Below are 27,946 nucleotides of genomic sequence, written 5' to 3' on the forward strand. Positions count from 1 at the left end.
TGCGATTCGCCAGAGCTGTCTCGAACCAGTATTATAGAAAATGTGACACTTAATCAACGTGGAAACGTGATCAAAGACGCACCAGGAGAGACTCGTTACGGAAACAAGTCAAGGCACTGCATAGATCGTCTAGCATCATTACAAAAACACATCATGACAAATCCCAGCTGCTTTAAAAAATCATAGTTGGCAATAATACAACTTGACACTACAGCGAAAATTTTAACTTTTAGCGTCTGGCATTTTAATGTGTGGTCATTTATGTATATTTATAAAATAAACAGTTAATAGTTCTTTCGGGGTCTATTTTGGTTAAAAGTCATATTCTTTCGGCATTATAATCTAAAATTTATTTTAATACTAATTAAAATTTATGATAAATTATGCAACATTTTTAAAGGTGGCTCATTATTAAGACCAAGAGTCTAAATAATGAATATGTATGTGACTGTTTAAAATTATTAATCCTGACGAGTTTCAGTGTACATTAAATTATTCATTGCTGTTTACAATACGTATAAAATATAATATTTTTGTCGTGTCATGTGTAACAGCAAATATAGAATTGTGCAAGTCATCACGAGGAAAAGAATAGCTAAAAAACGAGGAACATGGCAAAAGGAGAAACTTTGAGGTTCAAAAACCTACGAGAATGTTTAATAAAGAGCAAAATCCGTGTTTTGCTCCGAAGTCGACAAAGAGCAGATTACCTTGGTTGTGAAAATATGTTAATTATTTTAATATACAAAATATTGTAAAGAATAACTAAGCAAATAACTAAGTGTCGTTTTATAAAGTGCTGCTTGTACGAGCGTTTTAATTATTTTTTATCAACATAATATGCTTTGAAACTACTTTGTGTAAGAGATAGTCGTTAAAGGATGTATTTTTATCTTTAGGATAGTGTCACATTTCATTTGATGTTGGTTAGAAAACAAACTTAGATAGAAGCAGTAAGTATTAAACATAAAAATATCAAGTTAAAAAGAAAAAGTGTCTTTCTAGTACGAAATAGACGCATACGACAAAAATAAATTATTGTGGAAGAATAATTGAGAACCGCTTCTGAATATTGTAATATAAATACTTAAATCAAATTCTTCTAAATGAAATAAAGTTATATAAAATATTAAAATAAAAAGCTTCATCATAGAGAATGCATTGTCAGTCATTTGAAATTAAAAATACGGTCATATTTTTCATTAAATTGTAAGATATTTGTAACGTTCTGTTATTGATAAATTTATTTTTCAACTTATATGGTAAAAAATCAAAAAAATGTTTTTTGTTGTTACTATAAATTCATTATTAAAAATAATAAAAAAATCAGATTATCGAAATTTGTGCGAGCGTTGGGTGCCAAAAAAGGGTAGGTATGAGATATACATATGTATTTGCTCAGGCTCACCAAATGTTAAACAAAGGGGTTAACAAATTAGAAATATAATAGATTTGGGTACAGATTTGTCAACTACCATAGTATAGAATTGCAAAGACATGCTCAATAAACAAGGTCGTATTAAAATCCATCACAATTATCCAAATATCTGGGCGGCACGTGTCCCTGCGGGTCGAATCTGCGATTTGGAGCGGGCCGACTTGAAAGCGGTCCGTGAAGTCTTTATTAGGTTTGTCAATCAAAATGGTAATTAATTTCGGCCGGGGTGATGGGAATTAATGACGTGAACAAAACGCCTGCTTCAGCACCAACGGGACGATAATGGCGGACGAATGGCGAAAGTGGGTCGCGCTTTGTTTTCGATTCGTAATTAATTGTATGGAGAGTGCGCATGCGTCATTCGACATGTCGACATTTTTTGTACGAGAAACAATGTGTATATGTGTGTGTTTTTTGCGTAGGCAAGTATGTGGATATAGGGGATGAGAACAGAAAAAAAACAGACAGCGAAATACGAAAAAAATGCAAGCGATAACTGACGCTGTAAAATGTTTTTATTTGTATATTTAATACTGCTATTTTAAAAAATATATCATTTTATGTTAAACGTCTTTGACGTTTTAGGCGCTTAAATGTTGTAAATTAGGTTATTATAACTCGATGACACATTTCTGACGCGAATATGGAGACCTGAGGTAAAAAGAAGCGTGGGAAAAAGCTTTTTGCTTTTATTACTTCTGAGGAAAAAAAGATTTTTCTGATTAAAATGTAACAGGGCAGAGATTGCCTTATATACTACATACAAATTTTAGGATTTTAATTTTTTTTTACAAAAATAGGCAGTCTTTCTCAATACGTTAAAATATTACATTTAAGACATTAATTATTTTCTTGAAATTATTTCGGCAAAATGTTACGTTTAAAAAAAATTTCTGTTGATGTCATCTCTTAAAGCAAAAGGAACCACAAGTCTTTTGATTTCTTCTTCCATTGAGTTAATATAATTTATACATTGACAACATCTGAAGAATGTACTGTAATTAAAATGCTTTATAAATAAAATAAATAAATACCATGATACATTTTAATTAATTAAAATTTGACTTACAAAGTGAAAAAATATATTTTATTAGTTTTGCGCTTTAATATGATTTTTTGTCATATTTATAAATAAAGCACAAATATTTATCTACCAATTGTATATTACTAAGGGGATATTTATTTGTATGTATATAATTATTTTCCTATATAAAATAGCATCTTTTTGATCGTCAATAAACAAATTTATTTGTGAAGTCATTTTAGTTTGATTATAGTTTATAAATAAATAAGTAAAATAAGCATTAAAGAAAAAAATCAAGGTATCTTTCTACAATTTTTAGCATTCTAAGATTGAAAACAATTTATATAGATTGGAATAAAAAAAATAAGCATCAACAGTAAATACCGATTTAATTTGCAAATAAAGGTAAGAATAAATTTTAAGTGGAATCAAAAACTGGAAAAATGAAAAAAGTTCTAGAAATGAGTATATAACGTTTTCCAAACCATTTGGAAAATTAATAAAATTCATCCAATAAGAATCCTACCATTTTAGTTAGGTATTGCTCCATTAGTGTATAACCGTCGTTTTGGTAAACATTAAAAAAATATTTTGCTTAAAATAATTTTTAAGAAATAAAAATATTAATGATTAAGGGTTTTGAAGCCAAAGGAATGTGACTTTGCAGCAAAAATAAACCTGGTTACAGTTTATTCAGTTAAATTGTACAATTTACTTAGCTCAGAATTGATATTTTCCAATTGTTTTCACAAAAAAATTAAGACCTCTTCAATAATCGTAAGACAATTGACAATAACAACTGTTGCTACTTTACAAAAACAATATAAAAACATCTTTTGTGGATTATTGAAAAATAAAAATAGCCCTAAACCGGTTTGTTTTGCATTTTTCCGATTCTCATGTGTAATTTATTCTTATCAGAGCGAGTTCTCAGATCACCAAAGCCAAGATAAAGCCGCCGGCCGGTTAGAGTAATAGAAAATCACCAAAAAAATGTTGGTCATTTAAATACGAAAGAAAACGTATTTGAATGACCAATCTTCTAAAAAAGATCTGTCACAAACACCTTTGGAAAAGTTAATTATATTATATGAGTGTCAGTTTTAGAATTTGAGTTTAATAAAATTGTTAACAATTTTTTGTAATTCCCAGGCCCCTATTAAAATCTTCCAAGAAGTATGCATATAAGGCATGAATGTTATAAAAAGAGCAGTGGTTGTAAACCATTTAAAAATATTCGTACAAATTTAATTTAATTTAATTTATCGAGAAATGAGAATTTTTGGTTTGACATTTTTTTAAAGAAATTCTCGACACAGTCATAGTAAATAAATAAAACGGCAATATCGCATCAACAAACTCAATAACAATTCACTGTAAGATCTTCCCATTAAATAATAAACAGCATTTATATATTAAAGTAAGTAATTGCTGGTTATTTGGTTAAAAAAAATTTTGACACACATAACTGTCACATTGCTTAAAATATATCTTAGTAAAGTTTGTGTTTGAATAAACTAACTTAAAATGTTTGTGACACAACCTTGTTACCAAGAAGACTTACAAACTCTTTATTATGCTGCTAGGTATAGCAATAATGTACGTCAAACGTAATACAATAACTGCAAGCTTTATCAATCAAAAGCTCACTGAGAGCTTTCGCGATAGTCGCATAATTGCGGCTAAATCTACCTGCGTGTAGTATCCGCCACCGACCGTGGAGAACCACTTGTTTGCGCTTTGAATAGCCGCGCTACTTTTGACTTTGGTCGTCAAAGTAATGGTCGTCCGGCGTTAATTATGTAAGGTCCAAAGTTTGGGCTTATTTTGGCCGCCGTCGGTCGGTCGCCTAATGGCCGCCGGATCCCGAACGTTAACGACTTTGCAGATTGACGTGGCCGGTTACCTTTTGTCGGGATGGTGTGCCATTCTTGTGCACCCATAATGTCTTGAGCTTGGGCTTTTAGAGGCTGCTGAGGATAATGGCGTCTTACCGACAACTTTTAACGACCGACGGTGCTTTGGCGAAGCGAGAAAATCTGACCGTGTTCAAATATACAAAAAATTGTCTTCTATTAAAACTTGAACCCAGCGGTAGCTGTCTTTCTCGACAATTTAAAAAATGCTTTGTGTAGTAAATAGTGACTGTGACTGACTGAGTAAAGGGATTATGAAATTAATCTGAGTAAGGGAATTTCCGAGACTCAAAGTGAAAACAGGCGTTCCCTGGAATTACTAGTTGGAACTCAGCTGATTGCTGAATCAACAGAAGTATTTAGTAAATCTTACGTTTACGCTTTGTATTATTCTTTGGTTGGTTTACGATCTGATAGATAGTTAAAAAAAATTATCAGTTCACTGCATCTTCGCGTTGGAGAGCTGATCGTTAATCTGAGCGAGTGGTCGTAAAACACAAAGGTCATTTCATTAGGACGATTGAAATATTGATTTAAATCTAATATTTTATATTATTGACTTAAGTTTGTTTGGATATATTTTGTTAGAAATTTTTCCTCCTTACATCCTTTAATAGAAAGGTCACTTCAATGTACCCCATGACATGTTTCGATTTAATATTACTCAATTTCTTAAATTGCTGTAGTTAAATATATACAACGTACAGCGTTTACATTTGCATAAAGCATTCAAGTGACGTGACCCATTAAATATATTCAGAAATTTCGGTCTCGAGTTATACGTAGATAATTGTATCACTTCAAAATATTTCAGTACTTTGGGTACATTTCAAAAGTCGTGCAATTACGGCTCAAAATTACATGAAATTTGGGCTATAGGATCATTATATTCTATAATGCGACGCTTTTAGCAACAATTATCCAATATGACGCAGCTCTGTTTTATAAGGCTGACTGAATTTTATTCGAAGCTATTAACACATTTATTATTAATATTTATTCGTTTGTAGTGGAAATAGTATTTTTATAAAATATAATTAAATTCAAAGCTTATTTCCGATTAATTAGATAGATAATCGGACGGGAAAAAAAGGGTAAAGATAACTCCTCTTTAAAGATTGTATTAAAACCGGAAACTCTTCCGGGTTCGAATATGGAAAGAAAAACGTCTGGGCGTAAAGCGAGTACGCCTCGTCGCTTCCGCGCCCATTATCATACTTAATATGGAAAAGTCGAACCCTTGTCCTTTTTTGCCCTTGCCTCCCGTTCTCGCCAGTTGTCGTAAATTGTTCGCGCCGTTTTTTCCCTTTATCAACTTTAAAGTCCGCCATTCGGCGTATCCATTCTTTGAAGATTCATTTCGACGAAAACATCGCCGGCGATTTCGTGTCTTTTGACTCGTCGAAGAGAATTTTCTTTTTGCAACGATCGACTTTTGGGCATTTCTTGTGTACATTGTGAGGGCACGAACCCTCTTGGCAAAGGGCCGAGGGTTGCCTATTAACACAGTCAAAGTTGGTCGAGGCGAGACTATTGTTCGTTTAGGTCTCTTTCGCTCTCATTGCTAAACTTTGGCGAGCGCGTCGTTTTAAATTCACTATGGGATAAGCAACAACAGATACTGTATAGTGATCGCGAGACATGCGACACAAAGAAAAATACTGGCTTTTGTGATGAAATGAGGAGTGCTTTTTATTTATTTTTGATACGCAAGAGTGCTTTGATCTAAAGTGAACAAACTCGAAAAATTTCTTATATCTTGTAGGCAAATCTATGCAAAGACGCTTCAAAGGACACCCTAAAGATATTTTTTTCATAATTCATGAAGCAATAATATACAACATTTTTACGTATTTATATTTTTACGTAGCCTATATTGCGGTTAGTACACGTTATCAAGAGATCCTAAACACCGAGCTACTTAATTATTTATAATCACCTGCGCAGCCACTCGGGCATCACCTATTCATCGAACACGAGTTCGAAGTCTTTCATCTCACCGCGTCTAAAGATGTGGTAATCTCTGAGCGAGAGGATTTTAAATTATGGCGGATGAAAATACTTTAATCAACGCTGTAATCAACAGTATCTGAAAGAGATCAGCGAATAAAAGAGGTAACAAACGGAGCAGCAACAAAAGATCAGGTTAGACAATTCATTCTGTCATTGAAAGAAGCATTACAAGTCACAGTTTAAGTGAATAATTACATAAATATAAGGTTATATTATATATAATCTCAATCTATGTAACTATTCAATGTAGCGTACTGAACCATCTTTAAAAATAAAACGTAATTTGATGTTGAACCTACGTTTTTTAATAAAATGTCACGAAGCAAGAAGCACTTCAGTGATTTTAAAAAGTTTTATGAGGACTGCTTGTTTTTACCGTAAAAGATCTAGCTTTAGTAGTTGATTGCATTTAATAATCCATATATACTGACTACTCAATCCAGAGTCTGTCATATTAAATTATATTTATATACAGTAGTTGCAAGAATTCATTCTCTAATAATATTCGATATTTATTAACACAATATCTTGTTTATTAGAGTATCATATTTTTTCCGTTTATTATTCTTGGAAATATTATTAATTATTTTTATCACTACACTGTTAATATCAAAAGAGCTACTTTGTATTTAATGCTAACTTTGATATTTTCCAAGAATGAAAGATGGAAAACGAATTTTCAATTTTGACGTCAATAATATATTATATAAAAATATATTATTTATTTGATAAATACTATTTTTTACACTAAAAAAATAGTCTTTTATCTGCGCGAAATCCTTTGAGGGTTAGTGATATGAAAGTAACTAACAAACGAAATATGTTTGCAAATGTGTCAAGTCTGAAGGTCGAATGAATCCTAAGGGATTCATGGCACAGTGGCACATATTAGATATTTGGAAACCATATGTTAATCCGCCTTTAAGTAAGAGCTTACAACTATAACTAAAAATAATTGACATTTAGAAAAAAAATAAACTCGTTTAAATTTATTACAGTTTAATAATATGTGAAAGTAAATATTTAAATACAAGTTTCTATAACACAGGTTTTTAAATATGACTTTAAGATACTTAAGTGTTACTATAATAGTAACTGAATGAACTAGCTAGGTATTTATAAAAGACTAAATAAAATGTCAATACTTAAAGTTTATATTTTTTTTGTTAAAAATATTTTTAACCAAAATGTAAAAATATAGTATATTTAGTGATGTAAAAATAATTTTTTTTTTTAAAAAAAAATATAGCAATTAAAATCAGCGGATATTATTAAAAATGGTTAAATATATATATATATATATATCCATACCTCCCTTGTTTTAATAAAGCTTATTAAAAATTCGTATGGAAACATTGACTTTCGTTTTATTTATCCAGCGAACAAAAACTAACTAATCTACTTATTTTAAAATTATTGGTCTTAATATTTTGTTGACCAAAAAAATTTATTTATCACTTCTATTTTCAAACAATGATTCTGAGGTGTTAATAAAAAATCCCTGTCCTTTTTTACTACCTGATTTGAATGCAGCTGTGTATTAAGTAAATTTCAACCACTATCTATTACTCAATACAATAATATTATTAGTATAAAAGTAGATGTCATATATACGGATTTTAAGAAGGTGTCATGGGTTATTAATAAAAAAAGTAGTCGAACCTCGGATGCTCGGATGATTTAACTCGGTTATTCTTGAGTTATTTGAGCGATCGTAGACAGTTTGTAAGCTATGTCTAAAGAGTATTTAACTCCTGTAGGGGTACCTCAAGGGTCCAACATAGGTCCTCTGCTTTTATGTTATTTATTAATGACATAAATACGGCAGCTACAAAGTTATGTTATTTATTAAGTGCAAATTATTTAGATGCATTTGATCAATTGCGGAGCCGTTCTCTTTAGAAAGCTATTTAAGTTTTCTATGGCGATGGGTTTCCCTCAACCGTTTGTCCTTTAGTGTGGAAAAGTGCAATATTGTATCATTTTCTCGATCCTGTTCGCTATTACTTTATTTCTACAATCTCGATAAAAAAAATTGGCTAGTTGAGAGTAAACAACGTCTGCAATAAATCTTCCAAAATTATTGGATTTGTTATGAAAAATATAGCTCACTTTGATGATCCATCAATTATTCGCGTTTTTTATAATATTTTTGTTCACAGCATTTACAATCCACTAATAACTAAAAAGTACTCTTAACCGAATAAAATCAGAAAAGGTTCTTAAAATGCACTGCTGAGATACGATTCGCAGAAAATTCGCGAGTTCTCGCAGAAGTAAGTATTTATTTAAACAGCTGTAGGGTTTTGTTTACGATCAAACTATTCTCAATGAATTCTAGTTTTAGGTTCCGAATCGTCTTATAAAGTCACGATCGCGTCCTGCGCACTAACCGACTCGCCTTCTTTACGATTTTTTAAAATTTTTTATATGTACTTAATTATTTTTTGTGAATTGAAATAATATGATGACCAAATTTTTTTGACCATCGTGATACATTCGGGTAATCTGTTAGGTCGCCATTGTCTTAATTTAATTTAAATAAATAAAATAAACATTTGTTAACCGTCAATAATGCTTTACAACTTAAAATAACATCGGACTTTTTTATAATATGAAATTAACATATGCATATATTAAAAACGCACAATTATAGCACTTTTGGAGAATTATATATAAAATTTATGTATTCACATATTTAATGCTAATATTTTCTCATTCATAGACGGTGCAGTTAAGCACGATATTTATACAACGCATACGTATATATAATACGTTGAAGCTAAATAAAATACCCTGTATTTTTTTAGCATGTTATGATATTTATTGAAGCGTAATACTTGAGCTTTTATACTGTCTACATGAATAGGTCGCGGAGGACAATAGATTTTTATTTAGACTTTTTATCGAGTCCTTAATAAAAATAGACTCTTGTGCGTCTGCGATGGGAAATCGAGACTTAATTGATGTACGGCAACTTGTATCGGACCAAAGTGGAAGATTTGTAACAGCGAACAAAAAAGGGTTTTATACACACACGCGCACGTAATATAACACTAAGTATATAAAGGGCTATATGAAACGAGAAAAGAAAAGAGATTAAGGAGAACACAGAGAGACGTTCCAAATGAGAGTTTAATAAACGAGATCGAGATAGGGCACGGTCGCGTCGTAACGTAATCTCAAAGCTCATAAATCTATATTCGCAATTAAATCAATGTGTATCTTCTGATTTATAATTTCAAGTGCAAATTTTAGCAATTCTAGGTAAAGAAATAAAATATATTAGAACGACTATACGCCAACGTTAGTATACGATTATATTGTGCTCGCGTTAAGAGGTTTTAAAATTTACGTCCACGGAACAATTGTTAAACGCTCGGTGAGCTCAATGGTCGAAATATGTAACTCGTATACAATTTCAACGTGTGGAATGTGGTCACATTTCGCCCCGAGCAAAAGTTCTCCCGCTAAGTAATGTAGTGAAAGACTTCTTCCATTCTGCGGACCAGCTCGCCGGGAAGGAAGTGTCCTGGAGATTAATGGCCATAAAATAAAGAGGGACTACTGGTGGAGCCGGAGCACGCAATATGCAAACCGAGCGAAAACTATTATCACAAAGCGAGCGCCGTTTCGTAAGTAAAAATTGCCCGTTTCACATCACATGTTTTTAAATTATGTATACAGTGATTAAAAGTGTTTCATAAGCAATAAATTATTGTTTGGTAAATTTAAAAAGAAACATTTTATCTACCAAAATAGGTTTTAATTCCCAGATATGTATTTTTAGCTTGGTAATATAAACCCAGATCTTAAAATACAATTTTGTTATGTAAAGACCATCAGATTGTTTAAATATTTTTTGCAATATATTAAGCAGCACAACAACGGTAAATAATTTTGCTTATTTGAATTATCTTTTCTGAGACCTAATTTAAAAGGTATTAAATAATATTTTATCAAACAATAACATATTTCAACAAATTATTTAAAATCAAAGATAAGAAGATATACGTTTTAGAAATTGTAAGATTCTAGAAACCACTAAAATTATAATTTTAATTTTTGGTATATATTTGTGTAGTTTAAAGAAGAAATACAAATATTTTCGTAATTTTAATATTTTTGTGAACTCCATGTCAATGAAATCAATTCTTAAATCAAATGTCTAGTTTAAGCAAGTTTATTTCAAAACAATAACTTTATTTAAATAAATTAAGACAATCGTGCCCTAACGTCCCATTAACCAAATGCGTCACAAAACAATACATAATATTATATAAATATGAAAAACATATAATATTAGTAAAATTAAAAATAATACACAAAAAATTAAAAATAGTAAGAAAAAAATCATTGCAATGCCATTGTATGACAGATGACGACAGCTATAGGCGAGTCGGCTAGTGCGGACGTCCTGTCTCTAACGGGCATCAGAAGAGGACGTGATCGTGATTTTTGAAGACGTTTGATAGTTAACAGAAAATGCGTTAAAGTGAAATGCGTTTTTCATAACAAAGCCGAGCATATTGTAAGATTTATCACAACCTTTACATGCTTTTAAAATTAATTACTAGAACTTTAGTGGAAGTTTATCTATCTAAAATGTTCCCACCGAGATCGTAAAAATAAACTGATAGAGAACGTGATCGATAAAATAACACAATATAACACTTTCCGAAACTAAATGACAAACAGTTAACAGAAGTCCATCTCCATAGAGTTTAATTCACTCTGTAGAGAGAAGTTTACCACAAATTTTATGCATTTAAACAATTTTAAATCATCTGCATATAGAACACGATTTTAATTTGTATTTGCAGTATATCAGAAAATACACTTTCGACAATTATTATAATAATTATTAAATCGACGATACAAACGATTGCTCAAATAATTTAAAAATAGCCGAGTTAATTTTAGATAATAGTACCAAAATAGTAATAAATAACTCTAGTATAGAAATAGTGGATAATATAAAATATTAAGGAGTAATTGTTGATACAAAATTAAATTTTAAAGAACATTGTAATTACATATTAAAAAAAATTAGTAGAAAAATAGGTTTATTATCTAGATTAAGAAATATATTAAGTATAAATACAAAAAAAAAATAATTTACAATAGTATAATATTGCCCCATTTTAATTATTGTGCAACACTATTAAATATGTTAAATAAATTAGACAAACAAATGTTGCAAAACTTACAAAATAGGGCAATGAGAGTAATCTTAAATAAAAATAGATTAACTAATTGTAAAAGTATGATTGATAGATTAGAATGGTTAAATGTTCAAGAAATATTGAGTATGAATGTTTTAGTATTTATATATAAGTTAGAAAATAATATGTTACCAGAATATTTTAATAAGTATTTAATAAGAAATAAAGATGTACATAAATATAATACTAGAAATAGAGAAAATTTAAAGATAATTAAGTATAAGAAAACGAGTACGGCTAGGGGAATTAGGTACGGAGGTTTTGATTTATATAATAGTCTTCTAAGAGAAATCCGAAACAGCAAAAATATAACGGGTTTCATAAATGGAATAAAAAAACACCTTCGTACATATAGAAATAAATTATAATATTAAGTCTTTATTATTGTATATTTTTATTTTTTCATTCTGTTATGTATTTTTTATATATTTTTATATATGTTTACTAAATTTGTTAGATGTAAAGATTAGCTATTAAGCTAAATAAATTAATAAAATAAATAAATAATAATAATAAATCATCTGAGCAACCAAGGTCCGCCATTTTTTTTATTAATAATTTATAGTCTATAAATTATCCAGTTAAATACCAAATAAAATTTGAAACATTATAGAATAAGTTTGAAATTTGAAGACACAGTTGGCTGTAAAAGTACATAATAATCCAGTTGATTTATGGGGGTTAAAACCCCCTGTACAATTTGTTATAATTTAAAGGTCACTCCAACAGAAATTCGAATAAACGTTAAGAGAAATATATTCGTCTTAAAAGTAGGGCGACGAAAGATAATATCTCAATAATTGTAAATATTGCACGTACCATTTAATAGCACCTTCATCATAAAACGTTAATAATTTATAAGTACCCCCGACAAACTACTATTTGTTTGGAAAGGACGCGCGATGGAATATTAATTTTGCCCTGCGCATTATACTTTTGTTATTCTACTCTTGGTGACCAATCACAGGAGTGGGCACCTGGATCGTTTCTATTAAGACGTGAATACATTTCAGGTATATGTCTAAAAAGAAATGCAATTTGCTCACAAACATACTCATTTGCGACTGCTCATTTGGGAAACTGCTGTGAGACCAAAACTCCATCGCCTGTTAGCGGCATTTAAATTTCTCTCTCTCTATATATATAACATTTATATATGTATTAACATTTATATATGTATGTTAATAAATAAACTGTTACTAGTTTTTTCCAGTGTCTATTTGGTTGCAAAGTCACATTTATTCAGCTCTAAAATCCAAAAGATTCTGATTGATTTGCCTTTTTGATTCCAGTGGGTTAAATTTATGATTTTATTTTACGTTTTTATGACAGGAAATATGTCATAAGTGCAGTAAATAAATGTAGCAATAATTTACACGACAAATAAACGTTTCACTCATTGTCAAGTTTTATCAGGTGATTTTGTTAGCGTTGAAAGATATAATAAAATGTGTTTATCAAAAAGTAAAATAAAGTATTTAAATTGAAGAAATTTAAGCAATAAAATGATAATATATGCTTATTATGTTTTTATTTGTACTCGCATAATTTATGTTTTTACGTGTTAAAAAAATACTTGGGTTTTTAGATTTTATTTATATTTAGACCTTATTAAAAATTCAGCAATAAATAAAAAATAACAACGGTTTTAATAATGAAGGTATGTTGAGCTATATAAAAAATGGTAGTGTAAGCTACGAAGTTTTGGTGTTAACAGTTAGCGATAAAAAATATGCAGCAGTCTTTTTAAGGTGTCACTTAAAATAGTACTATTTTAAAAATAGAATAATGAACACCAATGGGATAAGGCTGTCAAATAGATCCCTTATAAGTAGATCATAAAGTAATGTCAGATTTAGATCACTTGTATAATAAAGATTGTGAAATGATATTAAAAATATATATATATGCATGTTAAATAAAACGTTACAACTAGAAAAGTTGTTTAAGTAGTTAATTTAAAATAACGTAGATGTGAAATATTAATAGTCAAATTAATTATCATTAGAAAAAATCTCCTAAATAAAAAAAAATAATGACTATACATAAGGAAATACGTAAGACATATATTTCAATCAAAAATATAGGTTTATAAAGATAAGTAATGCTTCGGGATCTTTTTATTAGCAATCAGAAAATAACAAAGAAAAAAATCAGTGAAATGCGACTGACCCAGTATAAAATAATAATTGGTTTTCCAACCCGATTCATAGTTCTCAGAGAAAAACTCAGAAGACAGTATTGTAGACAAAAGCCTTATTAAAAATTAATCATGGCTCAGTTACTATAATATTATATAGGACATATTTTTAATAAAGTATATTTGTTGTATACTCATATGAAAAAATTATACTTTGACATTTTAAATAATAGCTCAGCTTAACGTTACACAATCCAATCAAGCCGGAAGCATATTTAACATGAAATTTTTGGCTCGTATTTCCATTCAATTAGCCGGTTAACCCGATTTCTTCCGCGTTAAATTCACGCTTGGATTATTTCATTGTACTGCAAGGTGCAAATTTTAAGCTTTTCAGAATAGCGCACAGATGAATTTTTAACGCTGCGTCGTCGTCTCGATGTCTGCTTTAAAAATTTCCCGCCAGCATTAAAAAGTAACACGTCCCCTTTGAATCTCTGGACATCAAAGTTGAGAAAAAGGCTTTTCGTGAAAAAGTGGCACTAGTCTCCCTTTAGTGGCTAGTTGTCGTCGTTAAAAGTGTCCTTCCTCTCTTTTCTTTTTTCAAAAGGCCGTCTGTTATTGTTCGCCTGACGAATTTTATTCATCACTCTTTGATGTTTAATGTAGCAGTGTTATAGTGAGCGGGGAAGAGAAGGTTGAATCCGAATGCGGAGATTTCCTTTCGGCTACCCCGCATTTGAATAACATTGTCAGACATTAATTAAGACGGGTCCCGCTTTTAATGTGCAATTACATCGGGGACCCTGGGCCGACCCCAAGGGCTACCGAACCCTGCTCGCCTCAATCTAAACTGTTTAAATGTTCAAGCTCTCACGCACGCACTTTGCGGCCTGTTTTAAAAACCTACTATTTTTACCGTGCATGCATGTAAAATATGCTTAATGACTTGTGTTAATTGGATACTCGAAAAAAATCTCCTGCATGAGAATTTTAAACCCTGCATTCGAACAAAAATAGTTCTCAGAACAACAGTGTTACTCTTATGAAAATTACTTTAGAAATGTAGATCAGTGGAAGTTGCATTATTTTATGGATATTTTTTCATTTGAGATATTAGAAAAGCTTAGAGATGGATACTGGGTCCATTTCTATTTGACCTAAATTCGATGGATGACAGCGATTCAATTTATTGAAACATCTTTTATGACGTACGAGCACATATTTAAATGGGATTTTAAAATTTGGATATTCAACAATTCTGATGTAATAGTCAGGACTTTATACACAACTGACGAAAGTAGCATTGCAGACATTTTTACTTTTATTTGCCACAACTTACTTGTGTAAATGTGATTTTTGTCACTTTTGCAAAGAAATGCAATTACGAAAAAATATAATATTATAAATAAGCATCATCAAAATAATAATATTTAGTAATAACACGACTTAACGATTATTCTATCTGTTTTGTAATTATTAATTATTGTTAAATTAAGATACACTAAGCTAGGATTTTTTTAAGCAATTTATGAAATAACCATATTCCGCAAATTGCCACTTTTACTATTTTTTTAATGTCAGTGAACTGGTCTATCCTTCGTATTGTTATTCTACTTTGATAGCAGTTCTTTAATGTCAAAATTTTTGAAACATTTGCTACTTTATAAATTTAACCGCTAATGTCGCATTATGACCAGGCTAAAACTCATTTAGCATAATAAAGCCTAACTGAGATTATTTTATTTTCACTGCCAATGTTAATTTTGGGTTGAAAATATCCCGTTAGTTAAGAGCATCACTGATTTGACTACTTTTTAAATTAAATTTTAATTTTTTTAATTAATAAACCTTCAAATCAAGACCTTCTTCGACGAAATAAAAGCGATTGTAAACGATGAAGGTGAACAAAGGCAGTATTATTAAATAATGCACAGCTTGCTTCACTAATAAATTCGAATGTCAACATGAGTTGAATATTATTAAAGCCAAAGAGGGTTAACAAACCAAATTACAATGGAAAGTCAAATTAGTAATGTAAAATACGAATATCTAGTTTGTTTTTCAGAAGTGTAACGGTACTGTGACATCATTGAGATAATATTTATTAGACAATGTGCGATGTATGAACATGTATGTATATAAAATTACAACAGCGAGCTATATAGCCCAAATTGGCCGCGTTGGTGCTCAGATGTTTGCAGGTCCCCTCGCACATACACTCTCGCTCGTGTTTATAATAAGACCTACGGGAAAGGCTTCCACCACAATAAATTTCACCTCTCAACAATGGATCCCATTAACAATGAAGTATCTTTACAATATTTTATGCCCTTATCTGCCGCGAAAATTGAATTATAAATTATGTTGAGCGATCGGTGCGGTTCATGAATATTTTAAACGTTTTCGCTCCTCGCCCGCGGCGATAATATATCGAAGAATTTTATTTACCTGACAAACGACAAAAAAAAACTAGCGCCCGTCATTATATAAATTTTATAATTTCCCACGAGAGATAAAAAAGGCACCGCGAACACGAAATTGAAGCCACGCATACTATGAGGTAATCAGTTAGATAAATAATTGGGAGTAACATATGCCATCTAGGTTTTACGACTAGACAAATTTTCGCATAAATGTCATTGTGGGGTTAATAATGTTAAGGCGACTTCATCAAAACGCGATATTTTTGTGGAGTAATAAAAATAAGGGTAATTGATGTTTTTCCAATGACGGTCGATCATAATAAATGCCAACTTGATATACGTTAATGTGATATTTATTTATATAATTGTAAAAGGTGTAAGATTAACCGTTTGCATTAGTCAAAATAAAATAAAATCGGTTTAGTATTTATTTGTATTGCAATTAAGATTAATATAAATAAATTACTATAAAACATATTTTTGTTTACGGGTTTCAAAATTTCTTTAATCGAAGTAAATCGATTCGTTTCGGTACTTTGATTATTCACGTCCATTATAAAAAATTATAATTCTATCAAAGTTTTTTTTTCTTCAACGATTATTATTTTTTTTGTTTATTAATATTAAAAATATATCAACCATAATATTTATATTATTAAAATCAAATACTATATATTTCATATATTTTTTATATGTAATATTATAATTTTTTGAAAATACTTATTTTTCGAGAAATGATAAACGTCATGAAACCAAAATTCCTAGCTGTATTATTTGGACAGTTCTCCAAAACTCTTGCGGTACTTAAAATAATACTTGAGAATACAACCACTGTTAATTAGGTTGTAAGTTTTTCTAGAGACTATAGACTGTGTATATTCCATATCTTAAAGAAGTGTACTAAGTAAAATCGTCGATGCGACTTACGTAAATAATGTAAGAGTTTTATGAGAAATAAAAAAAAATATGTACATTATTATACATGTACATGTATCTGAAATTACGGCACACCAAGTGATTACATATATAAAAAACACCGTGCTCTCGAGTTCCTCAATAAATGTGCTCTTGAAATATGACACCCAAATCAGTTACCACTTCTGTGCGATGCAGCACATTGATATCCATTTTAAAATCAAATTAAAGTGGTGTTTTTACTCTCGAATACGTCATGGTATGACATTTTTGATATGATAATCTATTAGTTGATAACCATGCACATAGATTTATAATAAAATTACGATTCTCAATAAAAAAAATTTCATCGGTAAAGAGTAAAACTTTTCAATTAATAAAACATGAACATAAAAAGTATTAGAACCTTGACCAATTTTCGTAGCAATCTATTCAAACGACTTGTGCTACCCATATCAAACATATAGCCAATGATTGGAAAAGTATGATTAAAAATATTGACGTGAGAAATCTCAAACCTTTCTATATTTTCAAGAATTAGAGCATGACATACTTTATCAAATACTTTTTAAAATCAGTATAGATGACATCTACTTGAATGCCTGTATCGAGAATTATTGTCACAAAATTGTAAAAACCAAGCAGATTCATTACTTCTAATCTTGATACACAAAAACGGTTAAAAATCCAGTATCTTTAAATATGATTTAATGCATATTTATGAAGAATGATTTTAAATATTTTCGCTGGCGCTGATAACATCGACACAGGTGTATAATTTTTTTTAATTGCTCTGTTTTTATTTTTATCTATTAATACGACTTGTATTACCCATATTAAACATATTAACGACGACTTAAAAGTATGAAAAAAATAATCACTTTGTGGGATATATATTATCATGAGATAAGCAAGGCATTTAAATAATTCATAGGTTAGCTTGGTGCTAAAAAATAACAGAAGTGTAATATCTGAAAGACCGGTCGTTCAGGAGAGGTATGGGGAGAGGTTTTAGTCGGTAGGTCGCTGTTAGCAGTGGAATCCGGCACAATCACCAGCAGTCAGGAGGCTGATGGTGTTTTTCAAAGATTTCCTCTCCTCACAACATAAAAAAAAGGTTGCTGCTAAACGGTGTCGAATACTTTTTCTATATTTATCAATAATAATCCTGTACCTTTTTATAATGAAAATGTAAAATACTTAGCCTTTTAAATAAGTTATAAAATGCAATTTATAAGAACCGAAATGTTCATTTATAATATTATTTTAAACCCGGTAAGATTTTTTTTATATTTTTCTAAACGATATGCACGTATTCAATATTTTATATATGTAGTTTGTGTCATTAGAAGTAGGGAAATGATTTGATTTTATTTGTACTTTTAGAATTTTTTAATTAAAAAAATAAAGTAAATATAAATCACTAATCATATTCATACAAAGTATTAAAAGAAATAATGAAAGCTAAATATATTGCAGAAACAAGTAATATATTGTATTTTATACATAAAATATCAAGAAAAACTTACAAATAGGCAAAAAAATAAATAATCATTGAGCTTAAATTACTTCTAGGTGTATAAATCTTTAATGAAAAGTGACAAAAAATTATCTTATTGTTTATACTCAATCTTATTAATGGACTTGGAAAAATTAAATATGAAAATTAATAATTTGATTTACAGCAAATTCACTTTTTCACTGTGATTTGTTGAAATATATTTATTATTTTGAGGTATATAATTTTTTTTCTTAAGAAAGTACAACTTTATTATTAAAAAATAACTGTAAATATAAATTTTCATCTTTCATAAACATAAATAATTATTTTTTTGATACGAAAAAACAACTCAAATAGGTATACTTTATTATCAAAAAAATAATTATATATGTTTATGAAAGATAAAAATTTATAGTTAATGTTGCACACTAAGATAGTGTATTTAATATAGGTATAAGCGCTTATATTACAAAAATATGTATTACTCCAAAATGGATTTGATCCAGAAGAACGAAAGAGAGAGAGGAGCTTTCGTAAAAATGTTGACACGCAAATAAATCAAGTGTAATACTATGCCAGTGTTGCTATTAATAAAAAAGCGCTTTACTATTTTTTGAAAAGGGTAAGAGGGGGATCGGGCGCGATTAATTCGTTTTGCATTGACCCCTTTCGGAGCATCCAAGAATACGAATCGTTATATTTTTTCGCGTTCCTACCCCGACATTGATGGTTATTAAATGAAATGAAATAAAAAAATGTTTTTTTTTGTATATACGCCGCGGCGTAATTTACGGTCGAAGTTTAGCGCGGGCATTTGCTCGCAGAATATAATGGATATAAAATAAAACGCTTTATTGCTCGGCGGGTCGGCGTTGTTTTTACGATTGCTTTGTTAAGGGAGAGGTATGGGTGAAATATAGGGTGGGGGTATTGAAAAGTGACCGACGTCTAGATTGAATTTTCCCGGTCGGTTCGAATCCGCTGTATCAATTTCGTCGCTGTGTCCTCTTTCCCATTCGTCTGTAGAGAAACAGCACCGGGTGGCGCTAATGTCCTTTTCATCAACAAACACCCTAACGACAATGCAATTTTCGAGATGTTTTTCCATGAATTTGGGAAAAAGTGCTAAACTATCGAAGATTTAGTCATATCACCGCTTCATATATTTATATATTATACATCTACATGTATTAATATAAAATTCTAAATATATATTTATATATATATTTATATATTTTACATGAAGAGGAACTAAAAAATTTGTCAAAAATAATTTATTTAATCAAATAATACTGCAATGCATAACTATGGTGATAACCCTACAATACATACAAAAAATAATATTATATAAACGTGTTATTAAAACTTAAAACACGCGAAGAAAACAATATATATTTTTAGTAGTTTTTAGTATACAGAAGGTCATTCAATATTGTTGTTATCAAACAACTCGAATGTCTCACTTCAGATAACTTTGAAAGTCTTATGTGTTGCGGAACAAGACGGGAACTTAAACTAGTTGGGAGTACACGATGCTCGGGGACTACACCCGACGAGATTTAATTCTATTGAAATGTACGAGAAATTATAATATAGATCTATTTGTATGCTTTATGTAAGTACACATTATATTTATAGGATGAATGTTCGTTTACAAATTTGTTTCACAATTGTAACAAACTTTGAATTGTTAAGTGAAACTTTGGTCGCATTGTAACCAAATTATCTATTAAATTATAATATAATACAAGTGTCTTCATTAGATATATTGTCGTAAAAAAGGAATAAAATAATTAAAAAGCAATTCTAAGCTTTCTCTTATGTTTTTCTGCAATATTTTTTTTTATTTTACTATCTGAATGCGCATGTAAATAAATTTAATGAGCCATTTCTACATCCGTAGAATAATGGACGTTATTGTCTCGGTACGCCCCTCTGAACCCATTTTGCCACGATAATGTCCCAGGAAGAGGTTAATGCGAGTCCAAACGCAGTCGTACTAATTTAATTAGCAATCGAGGGCCTTCTTAAGTAGCGCAGACTCCCTTTATGGAGGAAGAGCCAATGGACCGTGCCCTTAACTTTAATTATACCTCTGTACGAGCAGTTTTAGTTTGCATATATGAATCGCGAAAAGAACCTTTACAGCCTCGTCGTTATTTGTCTCCATCTGTCGACTGAATTTTGATGAAAATTAATGCTGCATTTAGATTGTGCAATGTGCAGATGGCACTTGAATGACTGCTCTGAGAGTTTAATTAAACACCATTTGCGTTGGTGTAGATAACTGACTCGGTATTCGTGGAAATCGCAATCAAATGTTTTCTTTGAGACTTAATGTTTTATATAATACAAACCTACATTTTCAGTATAACGGCTAATAAAATTATTAATATCATTTTTTCATCAAAATGTCACTTATGTACATTCATTACAAATTAGACCAAATAGCAGTATTAATTATAGAGAGTGTGGCAGAGAAAATAAATAAAAACGCAAAGAATTTTCATATAATTGTGTTACTAGTAATTTAATTTATTAATGTTTCATCATAGAGTTTTTGATACTAAACTATATGATAAAACGCTAACTATAAATAAAAAATAGTATAAAAGTAAGTCGATAGTGAAAAAATCTTGTAAAAAATATTAAAATAAAAAACACAATATTTTTTAAAATACTGTGATATCAAAAATATATTTATAGGTCAAATTAAGTTTAAGTAACGATCGGTCAATATTGCGCGGACCACAAAACGGTATTGAATATGTTGTTAATTATAGCACTTATTTTTTTATCTACTTGCTTAACAAGTGTATATTTTACTAATATAGTTTATTAACTAATACACCCACATACCTAAGCAAAAAATGTAACGTTAAGTGACTAGGATAAATCCAAAGATCAAATGAAGCGTGCCTATCGGCAAACTACGATCAAAGGGGCTTGCTGTTATTGCTGTCCCAAAAACCAATAGTTAGCAAAAGGATTGCGATAACACCCCTCCGAATAAAATAAAATTTTATTACTATACTTAAGATTTGCAGACTCAGATGTTCAAAAACATCAACGTTTCTGCTAAAAACTTGAATAACACATTAAAGTTCATGCGTATTACTATAATACAAAATTAAATTTGATAACAAATAGAATAATGTTTGCTTTTGAGAAAAAAAATTAACATATATACATATGGTCCACTATTCGAATAAACTGTAGGATATGAGCCACTGCATGTTAAGGAAATTTAATAAACGTATTAAAGTTCAAATAGGTACAAAGGAAAGTCTGAAGGTGCATATCGAAAGACTTTCATATATTTGTACATTATAATACAATATTAATGTTAAGGCATACTAGTGGTAATGATTGTATACACGAATTTGGTGTTCATGTATCTGTTACTAAGTAATATTTTATTAAAATAGTACTGCAGAAGCAGCAAGGAACGATAAATGGAAAATGAAAAATATGATTATTGATTTTCCGTTAGTTTGAATGCGCGCAATAAAGCCAGAACTTTAGAAGCTTTAACACACATCATTAGGTTTTGTATTAGCCTAAATTTACAATTTTTATATTAGGAGTATATTATTAATGATATTTAAAAATATTGAGTAGACTTTGCTTTTCTCTCCTGTCGTGAAATACTGTTTTTTAAATAATTAATTAATATATAAGTTTGATTTACTCATAATTAGACTCCTGTCATATACAAATAAATATAATCATTCCATTTTATTTTGATATTAAGGTATTATCCCAGTGTAAGCTCTTTGTAATACGGATAGCCAGAATAAATGGAAACCGTTATTTTGAGCTTTCAATTAGAAATCCGAAGTGGAAAGAACATTACAAAGAAAAAATAATATCACTAAGCTCTCGATTTTTTGTTTGTAGCCAAAGTCGCTTTAGACTTACGTGGCTTTAATATTATTGTTGCTTTTTACATCTTTACCCTCATCACTCACAATCTGCTCACAACCTTTGAAGTTTGCACTTAAGTTTTGACCAAACGTGACACGATCAACGGAAGCCAGATCTCGTTGGGTGCATCAGTTAGCATTAAAAAGTAAGTAGGGTAACGGGAGTTGTTTATCGTCGTAAAAGGCTTACCGGCTCGCATCTGGATTTGTGTCCAGATTGGCTTCGGATTATGGAAATCGGTTTATGAATTTCCGTGTTCATTAACGTGATGAACTTTGTCAGCCTGACTGCCAGCTAGCTGGCTGCCGGCGGCAGTGCAGTAATAACTTAGTAACCGTCGACAATGTTTGCTCAACTAACGAGCTGGTGTAACGCTACTTTATAATTTTACACCAAAAATTATGAAACACATCTCAAATTAAACTAAACATTCCAAAAATTACGATGGAAATAAGCATTGCACAATGCTTCAAGCTACCGCAACATTAATTATATTACCAAGTATAAAATAATTGGAAATGATTCCATTCAATAACAATATTTTTAATATATTTTACAAGGGTGTTATTTACTTTATTTATATTACATGTGTATTTTATTTCTTACTATCAGAAAGGCTTATTTTTTTGGGCTCTCATGTATGATTTATACATGTTTTGCACAAGCTCAAACTGTGCGGTTCAGACCAAAAATATGAATATAGTATTAAGTGAGGTTATTGTTAGGTAAATATTTGTATGATGTCGGTTAAAGACTTTTTTAACCTGAAAAATGAGCCCGATGAAAGATCTTTATCTACACTGTTTATGAATTTTATACGAATACCATTAAAGACCTCTATCTGATGATTAGGAAAAAAATATTGTAAAACACTGTAGACGAAAATTCAAAAACAAGATATAGAAATTTCTTTTCCTAACGTCTCACGATATACGGATGCCACAAGAGAGATGAAAATTAATGAACATTTGGGTACAGCATAAACTGATCAAAAATTGTTATTAAAAACCTTTTTGAATTATTGAAAGAGATAGTATTTGACCGGCAAATGGGATAGTATTTGACAGAAATTTTATTGCGTAACTTTATTAAAAACCCTCATACATTTTTGCAATCTGCTGATTCCCAAGCGAAGTGGTTTTTCTTTATCTGATAATAATGTAGTTCTTAGATAACCAAAGCAAAGATAATTCTAATTAGGGTAGTTAAGAAAATTGTTAGTAATTTTGTGCCGCTTAAATACTTCCGACCTTTTTTACAAGCTTACAAGTATCAATATTTTCAAATCGATTCATTTTTATGCAGCGGTTGTAAGACATTATAAATATTCGTGCAAATTTAGTTTTACCAAAAAAAAGGCTCTATAAATATGTGAAATCTTTTTCCCTTAAGGATATGCCTATTTTTTAGAGAAATTATCGAGAAAAATCATAGGGTCATACTAATTCAGGGAACTATGCATAATAAAGCAATCATAAAAGATCCTATGTTAGTTAGGAGACCAAAAAAATTCTTATTTCATACTAGGGATAGGAAATATTTGCCGAACTCACGGTTTTATGCATTCCTATAACTATTTAAAATATTATTTTTAGAGACGTTTGCATAGATGGCATATATTTCTAAGTAAGGCAAAGGAAACTTTGTATTAAATTATTTTCAATTTCGCCGTAAACCGTAAAATCATTAAAAAATGTGCTTTTATTTCGATCTAAGCAAAAATAGTATTAGTAAATCGTTAATATTAAAACAAGCTTTTTGATTGTCGCAACTTTTACTTTTACTTACAACTTTTGCTGTATAAAGTTTTTTTTTAATTTTAAGGAAAAACTTGTTTTTTTCTCAATAAAAATAATTCTTTTCTAACAAATAGAAACAAGTCATTATTAGTAGTAAAAATCATTACTTTTGACGGTATTAAAAAGGATCTTAAATTAAAACAGAATATGAACACCACATGTGTGACTATCCCAGAATTTGTGAGTATCGATTCTAAATAAGAATTCATTATGGTGTAACATTTATATAAACCGATTTAGGATAATATATAAGGATATTCGAAAAGATTTCTTAAAAAAAAATCTTAAACCACTAATTATTTTTTAATTATTTAATTTTGTATCGAAAGAAGTATAATAATGACATTTGTTAGAAGAATATACTATCTAAAATATAATTAATCCATTTTGGTGCCCTAAAATATTCAAAATCAAGTTTCATAAGAGCGTGTTAAATACGTCCGGCTGTACGATCGAGTCCCCAAAAAGTGTGTTAATTGGATTCTGGCATTAAGATGGATTAAAAATTTTTAAAAAAAAAAGTTAAAATAAATTATGCTTATTTCAAACAGAAAATAATATTTCACGGTATACCACAGGGGTTCAAACAAGTACCATTGTTGTTTTAATTTATGTTAATTATGTAACTAGTATTATAAAAAAATGTAAAATGAATCTGTTTGCGGACGACACATAATGTTAAAGAAGTTGCAGATAACTTGAATAATGAATTAAGTATAATATAAGACTTTATGGGAGCAACCATTAACACATCTTAAGGCAGAATCCTCTGGTTAGAGTTCAATTTAAGTAAATTAGGGTCGTTATTAGTTTGTACGGTCTAGATTAGTAAATCAGATGGCGCGAGATCTAGCCTCGGCAGCAGCATCCAATTTTTATTCATAAAAATGCACTATTAATAAAAATCAGCCCCGGATGCAAAGTAATATATAAATATTAAATGGCAATACACATACTAATTCGATTCACCAATCACATGTTGGAACTGATTTGCCCTGCTGTAACGCATTGGGCTGACGCATGTCAGGTTACAATAATAAAAAATAAATAGTGATATTATATGAACGTCAATGACGACTTATAGAATCAGTAAAACGTTTATATATTCATTTAATATTCGCCAATATATATATATTTTTAATTTTATGTAAGAAGTATTTTTATTTATAAGTTGCTAACTAATAATATAATAAATATTATTGCAGATATATAAATTGCGGGATATTTATTGCAAAGTAAATCTATAAGTAAAAGTTAAATATTTTGCAAGATAGTAAAAAGATTTTATATTCGTTTATAAACATTGTAGTTTTCGCTAGGATCCGTATGACGTAGCAGTCAATCAAAAATTATTGTATTTTAGTTACAGCAACACTGCATTTAAAGTAAATGTAAAAGTTCGTTTAATTATGCGTTTATTCTACACTACTGCCTAAATTTCTCACCAAATAATTTTTAATATTGAAAATGCGTTATAAAAAGTGTAAATGTATCTAATAATATAATAAATAAACTACCATTCTTTGTCACTAATAAACTTAAAAAAATGTTTAAAATTATTATATTATGTTATTAATATTAATATGTGTTTTTATACACTCATAAAACATATTTTTTTTATTATTAAAGATTGTAAAATAAATTAATGGCTATTTAAAATAGATAAAAACAATAAAAGCTTAAATTTTTTCTCTTAATGAGTTTTTATTTAATTGACTGTGAATCGTTTTATTATACCTTAATTATAAATTTAAATTATGTATGTGATTATTACATTTATAGTGTTTTCAATGCACATCAGTATCATATAGATTTATGTACAAGATTATATGAATGCATTTTATATGAATAAAAATTGATTATCTGCTATAAGGAAATAAGTTAATTTCTTGACTACTTCAAAAGAGTAAAGGTATTTTTTCAGAGAAATAAGTGACATAAAAACAACGATAAAAAACATTGAATGGGGAAAAGTAGTGGGGGTATTATTGTGTACTCACCAGGTCTATCAGCTGCGAGAGTCTGAGTCCAAGTTTCACCAAAACTGTGTTGTTATTGTTCGTAACTGGTCGTATGAGTCTGTTATAGTTGCTTAAGAGGTCGTCGTATAACCTTTTCGCGTCTGGATTGCACTGGCACACATGAGCGAAAAGTGAGGTTAGGGCAATCCGAAGGGCGACGCTAATCCAGCTTTTTGGTAGCATTTTTTGGATTTGTATAAAATTCTATTTATACCTGTAATAATAAAATCAATGTATAATTAATAATTTATAAATTTAATCTTTATTATATAAAAAATATATTTTTAATTTATTATCATAATTAAATTAACATTTTTATAAATATGTAAATTTGATTAAAAATGTATGTATAATACATATATTGTTTTATAGCAATATTTTTTTTATGTTTTAAATACAATGAAAACAGCATTTTTGTGTATTTATATAAATATATATATATATATATATAGATTCTAGAATAATAAAAAATGACTAAGTGAAACATTATGCTGACACAATGATCGTGGTCGACTAATTGGCAATTTGGATCAGTTTGACGTTTACCGGCAGTTTTATTTATTCAAGTGAAAAAATACTATGAATATTAACAATAGAAAGCTTCACTATTTGCTTAGGTAACAAACGCTAATTTAGCACTTTTATATTTGATTTTATTACTCACAGTATAAACATCGCTGTCAGAAACTGCATCCCTTTTGAGGTTATGTTCCTTCATTTGTTGTGATGGCTTCAGGAGCCTGGTGAGGCTCTTGCGTCGATCGTTATAACCATCACTGTCGATTTCCGTGCAAAATAATCGTTCGCGAATATCGTGCGTCGTGTGTATTGCGATTTTTTTGGACGCGCTGAAACAGATCGGCGACTGCGTGTCGACTCTTACAAGTACGCCTATAGGGATGTACCTTCGTACATTTGTATGGGCACAGTACTGTGACTCTCGTATACCCTGAAACGAGCACGAGAATTTCCCGCAACGCGAAATTCGCACAAGAAGGAAACGAGCTACATATGCACGTCCCGCTTTCACTTGCACAAATTCATTATGGTATCTCTGTCTAGGCGTGAGACTAAGCGCCTGGAATACGAGCGGGACGCTGAATACAGGATTGTATGAAAACAATTTCTCAATATTAATAATAATAAATAATGATTCAATAAATAAGTAACACCTTAACTGGTATAGATATATAATTGAAGATTGATTAAATATTCATTTATTTTTTGAATGTAGAAAATTATAAACAGTCTGTTGTTCAAAACAAAACAAATATTATTTATTTAAATGTGATCAAAGTTTAAAATGTATTATTAACTTTTAGCGTGCATAATTTGTAAACACACTACCGCAGAATCTTTGGTCCAGGAGCCTGTCTCGCGGCGATCGATCGCCTTTGCGCATGCGTATAACGTAAAGGCTTTTCCACCCACCAGCTGAGCGCAGAGCGATAGCGGGAAATTGAGAATTTACGCTCATGTTGCAAATTGTTGCAGCTGATTGAAAGTTTGACAATCGCTGCACGCTATGCAAACATGGTGTGCTGAAAGGATGCTTGATTTAATTACTTTGACACATAAATGAAGGTTAACTTTTATAGTCA

General features: G+C 29.9%; 1 protein-coding gene across 1 annotated transcript in view; it reads right to left on the reverse strand.

Annotated features, from left to right (window-relative positions):
- The window catches only part of nAChRalpha2 (nicotinic acetylcholine receptor alpha2), a 119,737-nt gene extending 92,457 nt beyond the window's left edge, over window positions 1-27,280 (reverse strand). The window contains exons 1-2 of the mRNA XM_088186093.1: window positions 27,010-27,280; window positions 26,325-26,559 (exon numbers count right to left, since the gene is read on the reverse strand). Coding sequence (XP_088042219.1) covers window positions 26,325-26,528 — 204 coding nt within the window. The 5' untranslated portion in view covers window positions 26,529-26,559; window positions 27,010-27,280. The remainder of the gene's footprint in view (window positions 1-26,324; window positions 26,560-27,009) is intronic.
- Between the last annotated feature and the right edge of the window lie 666 nt (window positions 27,281-27,946).

The sequence above is a fragment of the Plectrocnemia conspersa genome, unplaced genomic scaffold, assembly GCF_051122295.1.
Source record: "Plectrocnemia conspersa isolate PC_06_02 unplaced genomic scaffold, ASM5112229v1 ptg000001l, whole genome shotgun sequence".
In the NCBI taxonomy this organism is placed as follows: domain Eukaryota; kingdom Metazoa; phylum Arthropoda; class Insecta; order Trichoptera; family Polycentropodidae; genus Plectrocnemia; species Plectrocnemia conspersa.